Source organism: Diorhabda carinulata, chromosome 8, assembly GCF_026250575.1.
Source record: "Diorhabda carinulata isolate Delta chromosome 8, icDioCari1.1, whole genome shotgun sequence".
In the NCBI taxonomy this organism is placed as follows: Eukaryota; Metazoa; Arthropoda; class Insecta; order Coleoptera; family Chrysomelidae; genus Diorhabda; species Diorhabda carinulata.
Window position 1 is genome coordinate 6,761,218 of NC_079467.1, and position 12,309 is coordinate 6,773,526.

The 12,309-nt window shown below is 33.8% G+C and overlaps 2 protein-coding genes across 8 annotated transcripts in view; one reads left to right on the forward strand and one right to left on the reverse strand.

The window, feature by feature from the left end:
* The window catches only part of LOC130897029 (head-specific guanylate cyclase), a 150,313-nt gene that overhangs the window by 79,141 nt on the left and 58,863 nt on the right, over positions 1 to 12,309 (forward strand). For all 7 annotated transcript variants that reach the window (XM_057805509.1, XM_057805511.1, XM_057805507.1 and 4 more), the window contains exons 2-3: positions 129 to 380; positions 4,177 to 4,253. In XM_057805509.1, coding sequence (XP_057661492.1) covers positions 195 to 380; positions 4,177 to 4,253 — 263 coding nt within the window. In that variant the 5' untranslated portion in view covers positions 129 to 194. The remainder of the gene's footprint in view (positions 1 to 128; positions 381 to 4,176; positions 4,254 to 12,309) is intronic.
* LOC130897031 (uncharacterized) lies at positions 7,780 to 9,429 on the reverse strand. Its single transcript, XM_057805517.1, has 3 exons — positions 9,148 to 9,429; positions 8,714 to 8,966; positions 7,780 to 8,626 (listed from the first exon to the last, which is right to left on the reverse strand). Exons 1-3 carry the CDS (start codon positions 9,340 to 9,342, stop codon positions 8,091 to 8,093), a joined length of 984 nt encoding a protein of 327 aa, XP_057661500.1. The 5' UTR covers positions 9,343 to 9,429; the 3' UTR covers positions 7,780 to 8,090.

A 12,309-nucleotide genomic window follows, 5' to 3' on the forward strand; every position in this document is an offset into this window, starting at 1 on the left:
CAAAAAGTTATTTTCAATACTGTTACCAGTCAAAATAGAGTTATTAAAAGAAAATTTTACCTCCCTTCCATATTTTCTTTCGCCCTCTATTTTTATACACAACGAAAATTTCATATTTTTTGTTTCAGATGTAACTACAACAACCATAACTCAGACATCTCATCACCCTTAACAGCCTTACCAATAGGATCAACATGTCCTGTCCTTTTCAACGTCCCTTCGGAACATCAAATGTTCAAAATGGTGGTGCGGCTCTCAAACGAAGCTTCACTACTAAACAAAACTCGATTCAAATAAATGACGACCAATTCGAAGAAGATAGAAATACTCTCAACTTAAAGCATTTAAACGAAGCAATATTGATACTTACTTGTCCAACGGTAGGCAATACGATTCAAACTACTATCCCGCAATTCTAATTTAGTTGTAATTTCTTAAGTAAAAATACTGTTTACTACCATCACTTACAATTATAACCGTTTCGATTTAAATTAACGAGTTGAACCGTGTTGGGATTTTCGGCTTCCACTTTGGAGCCAGGGGTGGGGCAAGGGTGGTTGGTTATTGGTAAGAAGTGATCCATGGTCTCAATTATTTATGTTTAGTGCAATTCTTTTACGAATGATCCATTTTCTGTAATCGCGTATTAGATCGGAGCAGCGTAAAAAAATTGAGAATGCGTTACACTGGCTAGGATTCTCCTTTTTGAACCTCTTAGTCCTTCGAGATTCGGCGTTAAACACGAAAGAACTGTAATTGTTGTTTCTACTTCAGCTGCAGTCCTTCTTGTCAATCCAGACACCAATGTATTTAATGATTGTATTTGCGTTGATTACTACTCCTAGAGGATTAAAATGTATGGGATCAATCCTCCTTCTTTTTGTTAAGACAACTGCACACATCTTTTCAGGTGACAGACACCAGTTGCTTTCCTCCATCTAATGAGTATAACTAAGAGGCCTAAATCGACGTTTTACATTAAGATAGCTTCATATTTTTCTGTGACTACCATCGCAACATCATGGGCAAAGCATATCAATGTTATTCTGTTAAGTAATTATCACCGTAGCAGATCGTCGTATAGAAGCGTTGGTCCAAAAATTGAACCATGCGGTACTCCGGTCCTTATCGTTATTACTTCTGAAATACCTTCGGCTTTCAGTATGATTTTTCTGTTGGAGTGATAAGAATTTCGTTTTCTGAGCTTGTCCAATATTAGTTGCCATGATGTGCAGTTAAATGCGTTTTTCACATCAATTATTACCACTGCACAGAGCTTTTTATGTGGTGTTCTTAAATCTGACGTTCGATCAGCTAATTGCGTGACATATTTAATAGTGTCTAGGTTCTGGAAAACCGTATTGTTTGGCTTGCTCAAGCCTTATTAGGACTAGGTGTTCGTAGAGCTTACCTTCTACGCGTAAAAGACAGATTAGGGTATAGGATGTTGAGTCTTGAGATAGTTTATTCGGTTTGCTAGGCTAAAGAAGACCCTTATTTTCTTAAGTTTCGCAGCTGCTATCGCATGCTTCTATAGGTGATGCTTTTAAACTTTCCTCCATTATTTATTCGAAAGTCAAATTTTGTATGGAGTGGGAACAGTTTGGCTACTACGCTCTTCACCGTGGTCATTGATAAATGTGTATGAGGGGGGTAACCGTCCATTTTTCTCATGACAATTCAATGGCCATCCCCCTAGATATCTTGATTTAGTTCCTTACAGACTTCAGTCCATTACCTTCTTTTTGCGGTTTTTGTCGATCTTGTTAGAGATTTTTTGAGTGTTTCATATTCTTCCAGAAGGACATGGCTCGATTCCGGTTCGCCCCTTTTCAATTCCTCTTGTGTATAGCCTTCTTCTTCTCACGCATTCTCTGTGCATTAGTGATATTTCTTCTGTCCACCAATAGGCTGGTTTTCTGTTAGATATACATTCGGCACTTAAGTCGTTATTGTCTTTTATTTTCGATGCTGCGGAACAAAGTTCTTGTTTGTCCATATTCCTTATCTTATCATATCTTACATTTCGCTGACTTCCCAGTTATTTACCTTAACGCTATCATGCGATAATGTGATATCTATTATAGAGGAGCTTTTATTTCTACGAAAGGTTTGTGTGGTACCCTTATTATGGCAGATTAGGTCGTTTTGAGCTATCCACATTGTGTTGATTTCACAATGAAGTTACCTCCTAGAATAACTTTTGTCTTTTTGGCTTCTAATCTGTTCGTCAATATTTTTGAGAATTTTCTTCAAGTTCTCTGGCCCCTTATTTGGTGAGGCATAGCAACCATATATTGGATAGGCTTGTGTTTGTATGTGATAGAAACCTCGACCGCTACCGTTATGTTATAGCTTACGACGCTAATGTCTGTATCAATTTGTATCCTATATCTTCCCTGTTTTGTATTACCTGACGGTTAGATCTGGATATAATGAAGATATCTGCATTTATTTATTATTTGCAGTAACATAAGCCATGCCGAGTGCCGGATAGCTTCTATTCGTATTAATTTTTAATATTTTAATTCTTATTTTGTCGTTTCCTTGGGTTGAGACATTTTGCACTGCCAGTTTGATTATCCTTATTTAGTACAGATAATACACTATAGTGGGCTCTTACACTGAGCTGCTTTGTGACCATCTTTTGTGCACTTCATGCATTAAGTTTCTCTATTTGGCTCTCTATTCTTCTTTTGGATGCGCGTACTGCCAACACCTTAGACAAATATTGTCTCCTTGTCTCTCCACTACATAACACCGTATCCACCCAATCTTGTCTGCGAGAAATTGCGAGAAGATCTCCATTCTTGTTTGACTGACACCATGTATGTCAACAGCCATTTTGCTTGGATGATTCTTCAACAGATTTTACCAAATTTGCGTATGTTGTATCGCTCTTTTTTGTCAGGTTAGCTTCGTGTTTTGTGGTTTATATCTGTTCCTGTTGTTCGATAGGTTTGCATCCTTGATCGTGTCATTTTTTGGAAAACATATGATGTTCAGCGCTCATTTTGTACAAATAGGGGTTCAATTATTTTAAATCATTTCTAAGAATGTACTTATGGTGTTGAGAGAATGTTTTTGTAAATTTCTTACTACTTTCTCAAGTTTTTGACCTTCAAGGCTAAGTCAGGTCCCTGGCCTTATTGTAGTGGTGATGACGCTTTTAAGTAAGCCGTCGATGCTCTGCATACCTCATAAAGAATACAGACGTAAATAATAATGGTAAGACCATTTAATGAATTATGTGATTTTTTAATTAAGATTGAAAGACCTTTCATACACAACTTCATGTCCTCTTCACCTCTTATATATATTCACAGTACTACAAGCCTTTATGGTCCATGACTTTTGTTCTCCAACTGATTTCAAAATTCTTCTCCACAGACTTTTGCACCCTAATTAGATTCTACTTCTCTAATATCCTCAACTCTGCATCCAACAATTTCTTTTTTGAACTCTTGTTCTTGTACCGCCTTCTTCTTCATTGGACCATTTTGCAAATCTCTTTTCCGGAAACCTCTTAGAATTCCAAAGACTCTTTGAGCTTTTATATTGTTATCGAGGGGTATTTTTACATATCCTTCAGTTCTTGGTTAGCTATTTTTTTCCAAAGTCCTTCATTTCTTTTTTATTCCCAAATAATTTTCCTCAAACCTTCCTTTCCCTTATATCAAGTATTGTTTCTTTTGCTATGCTAAAACCCATATTTTTGTTGCTCTAGATAACTCCAGTGATCTTATTATTTTAATGATCCTCCCACGATTTTACTCCTATTCACTAGTCTTTTATGTTTTTCAGTACGTTCTTCGTTTTTATTTGACAGTGTTGCTTCCAGGTATTCGAATTCATGAACTTTTCCTATCTTATATTTTCTATATTTTCTTGATTCGATCATTATGTTCTCCTTTCTACCAACCACAATCTGTTTTAGTATTGGGGTTAAATCAAGAATACTAATATACGTGTTAATTATTTTCTAATTTGTATCCTAAACACAACTTTGGAAGATCCTTACTTCAGAATTGACCCACTCATACAAATTTCCATCCCGTGTATAATACCCTTAGAAGTAAAACTTTGTGGTTATTGAAAAACAGTGAGGGCATGTTTTTTATATATTTATATAAAAGGTTTGGATATTCAGAATAAAGGTATCGATTTTTTTTACAGAACGAAGCTGTCCAACAAGGTCTTGCTTCTTTAATTGTGAAACAATCACCGGCAAATCGTTATAGGTATCGCTGCCTGTAAGTATATTTTTCTGTAAATATATAGTACAGCATTTTTCCAAAGTAATTGTTAGTTTAATAGTCAATTCTACGACAGAAAGCTTCTATAAATATTTGTTGTTTAGACCATTCTTTTGTTCTAATTGTGTGTTGAAATTAATATTTTGTATAGATTAACGAATGGTAATACTTTTGAAGCCTACGTATGCACAATGTTGTTCAAATAATTATTTATTTTGTTCTGAGACGTATACCAATCTATAACTCTGTTTATAAGAAACGGGTACTTTTGCAAGATCAACTAACTAACAAAAACGAACACTTCACAAATAGAAGATCAACTTATTGACAAAATTATGTCACAATCAACTTCTGAAAACATAGAATTGTACATCTTCATAGCAACAAAATGCGGGCTGAACAAATGGGCTTGGAAAATTTGAGAAAAGTTTATTTCTTTTTCAACAAAAATAAATAGAACTTAATTTCACAAAAATGGTTGTGCTTATTTTAGGTCGATAGGATTAGTATTAACGACCTGAAGTCTAGATATATTTTACACTGCCAGAGATCCGATCCGAATAGATATTACGCCATCAGCGCCGATTTTGTAGGAGATCGGCAGGCTTGTGTGACAAAATGCTACTAGCTAGAGTGACTAGTCACTATTTTGACGACAAAAAGTTGATTTGTTGATAAAAATTGCAAGGCTTTTTTAGAGGTTCTCCAGACAAGTTGCTCCAAATAGATTTCTTTGCATTTGCTTGTTATTTTGCCACAAATAACGATTCTTTCACTGTAAAATTCACGGCATGATCCAGATGAACCGGCAGATCGATAGAATGATTTATTCATGATGCAAAAACAACAAAGTTTTATGTCCATAGAACCTCTCAATTTTGTGATTTCAAAAGTTGAAGTTTAAATAAATATATTACATTTAATTTGAAGATTTTGTTGGACTTATGGAGTTCGAGTGAAAAAGTATTTCTCTACTTATTTTTATCGGAAAATAATAGAATAGGGAAATACTATAGTTTTCTAAAAGTTATAGTACCCCTAGATTTTATTAATTCAATTCAACTAATACCTGTTGTGATATCCGAAGATGAGGATAATCTGCAAAAACTGCTACACAGATTTGAAACAGTTGCAGGAAAATTCAATATGATCATATCGACACAAAAGACACAATCCTTGACAATAGCGAGAGAACCAAGAAGATGCAAACTGGCAATTTATAATAAAAGTGTAGAGCAGGCTATGTCCTTTAAATATTTAGGGGTTAACATCACGAGCAATAGGAACTTGAAACAAGAAGTCAAAACGCAAACAACAGCAGCATCTAGGATATCGGGATTCCTTCGAACCGTGATATGGAGGAATAAATTTTTAAGTATCGAAAGCTAAACACGGATATATAAAACTTGTGTCAGACCAGTAATAACATACGCCATAGAAACGAGGACGGAAACTGCAACTACTAAGCGGATTCTCAGAACGACCGAGATGAAGACATTACGCTCAATCACAGGGAAAACACTAAGAGACAGAATAAGGAGCAATGAAATTAGAAGAATGTGTGACGTTCCGGATATAGTGAGATGGGCCAGAACTAGAAGAAGAGCATGGAGAGATCATGTCAATAGAATAGACGACGATCGACTGGCGAAAATCGCAAAGGAAGAGAGACCCAATACAAGTAGACAGCCTGGAAGACCACCAAAGCGCTGGTATGAAAGCTGGTCCTCGGAGTCACAACTTAGGCTGCCTCTTTGAAAACACAAGACATAGTCTTAAAATAAGAAGAAGAAGAAGAAGAAGAAGAAGAAGACAACTAATACCTGATAACTAACAAAAGGTGTCAACCAACTCACATGAAAAATGTAGCTTTATAAAAGTTGTTATAAAAAAATAATATGTCAGTACCCCATTTTAACGATTTCGTCATGAAAATCAGACCGATTTTATATTTCACTCAAAAAATACTCTAGGGGTTAACTTTGTTTCGTTTTAAACGCGAATTTGAAAAATTATTAGTTCTGAAAAACCTGCAGTGCGTCTTTTTTCTTTAACACTATTCAGGTTAGATCCCGTACAAACGCCAAGCCAATGAAAAACAAAATAAAACAAAATAAAAACAAAAAACTTAAAACTACATTATTGTTACAATAATACGTTAAGCTACCCTGTACCTTAAGTTTAAAGTTAAATAGGCTGTTTTAAAAATGAAAGTACTCACCCACCTATGTTCTTCATAACTAAAATGTTGGCACGAGTACGATTTCTGCGGCGCCTGAATTCGACTATGCCATTTTGTAAATCGACCCAAAATAAGTCGAAAATGAAGCATAAAATTTATCGATATCTCGCTTCATATTCGAGATATTGATACTTGGAAAAATTTATTTTTATTTAATATTTGTATATATCAACCTAACCTGATCCAACCTAACCTTCTCGTGGTGCACTTTGTGTGCAAAAAGTTCAAAACTCGTGAATTTTTTATAGCCAAAATTGTCTAAAAATTTTTTTCGCATGAGGATTATTTTAGTTTTATTTTATTATTTTTTTTCTTATGAAGGCTTCGGCCCCTCGACACCACCAGGGGCTCCGCCTCTGGACGCTGGTCTGCCCAAAAGCCACAGGCCGCGGGGAACGGGTAAATTTGGAAAGGGGAGATTAGGGGCAGATTCATTCGGAGTGGGTAGATTTTTAGTCATTTTTCTAATTCGGTTGATTTTGTTGTTAAAAATATCATAAATGATGCCAAATTAATTATGAAATTCTACAGTATTCTGGCTTTTCAATTATAAAACAAACCAAAATAAATAACTTTTCATAGAATTCAGAACGTACCTTTTTTCTCGAAAGAGGATATTTTTACATTAAATTACTGATTAAATCTTCAAACTTCCATTAAATATTTTTTTTATTTTATAAATAATGAGAAACAGCCAAATTCTTTATGAAAAACATCAAATTATTCATGTATTCATCACAGAGTGATGAAAGTTATCAAAAATGGCTCATTTTGCTATAAAAATCTATTTTTTTCAATATAATTTTGGAGTATCAGGGTAAAAGAGTATTTCTTTTACTCTCCCTTTTTATTGTATTACACCTTTATTTTCATAATTTTTCTTCCTTGGAGATACTTAAAAATACGTTATTTGGTGTAGTAATAGTGGTGTTGGTATATTTTGGTGCAAGACAATATTTATAATGAACCATGACACGACAACATAGGATGGTATTAAAACAAAATATCGTAATGTCGATCCTGTTATGACGTATACAAGTGAATTACTTGAAGTGATTGGTGCGTTGCAAGAAGTAACAAGGTCGGAATAAAAATATTCCACTTTTAAAAATTGCAAAATGACCAATCATTGAAAAATATAAATCTGACATTGTTTTAAGATACATTTATTGTTACAGCCAAAGTAATAAATCAGATGGTACAAAATATCCAGCCACTATTTATAATATCTACTCAATTTAGACAAAGTATTGTAGGACCAAAAATTAATAAACATATAGGTGGAGGTAAATAGTATGAAATTTTATTCAATCTGCCTTTATGCTCTAATGATTATAACGTTTCTTATAAGAATCAATATAACATTGTTTTAGACAAAATTTTCACTTTAATTAACATTGTCGTATAAAGTAATTTAACCTTATAAAGTAAATTTAAAGCTCACTAGCCATAAAAAAAGATTAAAATAAATATTTGGTATGACTTTAAAGACTAATATAATAAAATATTTTAAATCAGCTAACATAAATTGAAGACAGTAATAATATTTGAAAATAACCGAGTCATAATCATTATTCTTATATTGTCAACTATTAGAAATGATGTTCAGGAATATTTACTTCATCTTTTATTATATCAATCAAATAGTAACACTTGCTTGGAACATCAATGTACAGTCGAGGCCTTTTCTCAATTTTTTCAATCACATTCCATATGGCCTCTTTTGTTTCTACCTTTTCATCTTCTTCAATAAATTCACTACAGTCATAAGAGGATTCTACTTTCATAGAATGAACAGGCGAGCAGCTGGTGGTAGATGTAGATAGTACATATAAAGAAATGTCACTATCTGACTGTTCTGCTTCATTAGACATATTTCTTGTAGTTTTGCTGAGACCGGACATAGAAGGACTTGAATTTATAATAGTTTCCGATTTGAACGGGGATGTGGAGGTAGATATTTTTGGTGGTTTCAACTGTGATAGTGCATTTTCTGTTGATTTAATTGTAGTCTGGATAGGTTTACTTCTGAATTTGTGTGTTATTAATGATTGAACAGATTTATTCGCTGTTAGTTCACATAAAGTTTCATGTGTTTCGGGTACATTCTCTCCAACTAATTTAAAATCTGAAAAATAAACAGTATTGTGCTGATAATAATAATAACTGTATACTCGTTTCAAACTCTAATCCGTTTGTTTTGTTTGTCACCTACCTGAACTTGTTTTAGAAGTATCCCGGGCAGATGAACTTAAGGTACTACTTTGTTCTGGTTCATTCATACACTCTGCGATTATTGACATTCTTTGTTTTTTCAACATATATGGTCGTTCCTTATACCTGCACGTCCGTTTCCTTCTATCTTCTTGGCATTCGAACTTCCTTGGTATACAACCTGGTTTCATGCGCACTTTAGAGACTTTACCCATAATATGATACTCTGTATAATTAATCATATCGTTTGGCAACTAAAAAATAAGAAGAGTATGAATTATTACATTTTATAAAACGAAAATAATATTTTAACTCATAAAACCCTATTCAAGTCATAACATTTTATAGGTTATGTGTGGTATATTATATTTGCTAAATTCATTTCTTTTACTATACTATTATAAATAGATATATCAAGTTGTATTTAATACTTACATCAAAATGATCTTCACAGAAATAAATTGTGGAATTAGTTGATAAGGTAAGAGCATCTTTCCTCCTTGCCATTTTTAACCACATTCTTCGAATTTTTTTATTGTTTGGAACGTATATGAATAATTTGTCTGGCGTTTTTATCGTTGTACTTTTACATTGGGGCACTATACAGTATTTATAATACGAGGAATTCATTATTTATTAAAAAACACGATTGAATGTCATAAACCAGCACAGCTGTTTCACGAGGTGTGACGCAATTCAAGGGGCAATGACAGTCTTGTCCTTTTTCGCGATCAATTTCAAGTTCATTTCTAAAATCTCATAATACTAACGTAAAAAAGGAACTATCGTGAGCTTCTTTACTAGTTGTAGAAGGTGACCTATTTTTCTCAAAATAATATATTTTTAGGGTGAAATAGATGCTAAGCTATAGTTTTAATTTAATTTCCAAATTTTGTCAACCTATTCTCGACCTATAAAATATGACTTTTCTTGTAAATTCTCTTATATCAACTGTAATAACGTTTCTTTGCATAAAGTGAACTGATATCTTGCATAAAATTGATATAGAAATCCCATGCTTAGTGCATATCTTATACATTATTCCTATCTTCTGAGTACTTACAACAGCCAACAATGTTTCTATAATCGGCTTTGGTACTCAAGAACATCAAGAAACTTGACTATTACATTATCTGCTTACTTTTTTAGATATTGGACAACTAATTTTCGGTTGTCTCCGATATCTTTTTTCTGTTTATCGAAAACAATTACTATTTTTTATTACTTCATGTTATATTTCATGGATCTGCAGTATTTCCGTAGTTGTCAGTTTATTTGGCCTTTAATTTTGCGAATCAGTATTTGAAATTTTAATATCGCTTCCTTTTTGCCTCTCCATTGATCATAGATTCGGGAATATCGGGCGCAATTTCTCTACCCTGAATTAACTGGTTTTCGTCTTCATTTAATGTAGATTCCAGCTCTACTTCTGTAGATAGTTCAACTGGCACGTCTTCAGGAAGACTATTTATTCCAACTTTAGCCATACAGCCAAACACCGTTTCGTAAGGTCTACGATTTATCCTCGGATAAGCTCTATTTTCAATAAATTCAATAAAACGTCATCCAGTTAAGTACAAAGCAACGTCTCTGCGTCTTGGATGGCCTTTTCAGCAGACACTTGTGATTGCGACTGTCGGGGCTTTCTATATACGATATTTTTGCAAAATACTAGGCGCTCCGATTGTAGTAAAAATGTCTAGTAAATGATACGCTACCTCTACTGTCCGCTAGCTATTTAAAGACCGCAGCTGCACAAACTTTATTAAGTGATCTTGGAACACTATAATGAATTTATAGTCACCATTAGCTTGTGACTGTATGGAAATTAGATTAGCTTGGCGTATTGAATCAAGCTCTTTACTGATAATCTTTACTGATAATTTTTTTTAAAAAAAGATTCATAGAGATTCACATAAACTGTGACGAGTTCAGTAGTTCCATTTTTATATTTTAATTTTAACACTTTCATTATTCTGACTACCACTATGTCCAATGCTAATATGACATTCGTGTATTATTTTAAAAGTTTCTTCTAAATGAGCATAGTGCATAATGGGGTCACCTTCGTTTTCCCACGGTATTATTAGTTTTTTTTTTGTTCTAATTTTGACGATATCGTATTTTGTCAGCTGCTGGTAATCTTCAGGAGTTTTCTAAGTAATCTTGTTCTTTGATTCTTTTACATGTATAATTGAAGACAAATATTGATCATTTGTAAACCACCGATTATTTTTTACTTTATTTGCACTTAATACAATTATGGGTCAATAAAGAGCCTCTGCAAGATCGAAATGCATCTTTATGGTAGCGCAAAAGCGTGGCGTTGGCATTTCTCGACCAAAATGTAGGCTTTTCATACGCTGGGAAAATCACTTACTATTTTTCAAGTAGAGTTCTTAGCGATAAACATATGTGTTTACGAGTATTTGAATAAAAATACCATGAAAGTGCAAAACAGGTATTAAAGCACTTATTAACACAAACAAACTAACATAAATGCAGCTACCGTGCCACTAGGGTATACTGGGCATAAGGAAGCAGATAGCCTTGTCGAACATGGGCATTCACTTATATTTTGGACCAGTGCACTTCTGCTGGAGATTCAGATGGAGTTTGACTAAAGAAACAATCCAGGCTTAAGACAAAGTCAAAAATATGATAAACATATCACCTGAGGAACTTCTCGTGATATGATATTAAACTGACAGGTGGTCACCGCATCGTTAGATACCATAGAGAGATCAGAAAATTTACTTTGCGAATGTCCTGCCCATGGAAAGGCTTAGATAACTCGGAGGCGTAGAGTTAAGAGCTTGGGAGTAAATACACAGTCTTGTACAAAATATGTTCTAGGTAGGTAGGTGCAGAAATGACTATAATATCTACGTCTGAATAATGAGGAATTGTCAACAAATCATTAAACATATCACACATGTTTATAGAATATTTCCGCGTTCAAATCAATTGGAGAATCTCTCAGATCACTGTTAAAATAATTTGTTTTATGTAGAGTATGCATGGACAGGGCCAAATTTCTATTTGGCCTTGTTCATGCAAACAAACGCTTTTAAATTTCATAAATTTTATTTTTGACTTTTACCCCACTCCCCCAAGTTTAAAACGAAAAGAGCCATAGAAAAATTTATTTTTCTGACGAAGTTTGCACATATTTTCTCACTCTTTTGGGAATAATTTGTGCGCCTCTACTTCAACGACTTTACATTCGCAATTCATGTATCTAACCCTCACCTCGTTACAAGTTACGATTCGATTCTGTGATAAATCACCATATTTGGTGTCCAGAAACGTCAAATCTATCGCCATTCGTTTTCATTTATGGTGGTGTGTAAGCAATTTTCACTCAATAGTTTTTTATCATCTGACAATTTACGAGTTCATGAAACTAAGTGAAAGCTCTGTTATTATTAAATACCGGTTTCAACGAATTTTTTCATCAACTTATCTAGCAGTTCGTCAGTAAAAATGCTCGAGTGCCATCTCTTCACTCCAAACTGAACGTTCTTCCGCCAATTTTTAAGCTGAATGCAACTTTATTGATCGAAACTTGCATTCATTACTTTGCTTCTATATATA

Excerpts from the sequence above, each read along its gene's own strand:
- LOC130897031 (XM_057805517.1), bottom strand. The coding sequence starts at position 9,342 with ATGAATTCCTCGTATTATAAATACTGTATAGTGCCCCAATGTAAAAGT. Across the intron at positions 8,967-9,147 it reads TCTGTGAAGATCATTTTGAT|TTGCCAAACGATATGATTAA; the intron begins GTAAGTATTAAA and ends CTTATTTTTTAG. Across the intron at positions 8,627-8,713 it reads TACTTCTAAAACAAGTTCAG|ATTTTAAATTAGTTGGAGAG; the intron begins GTAGGTGACAAA and ends TTTATTTTTCAG.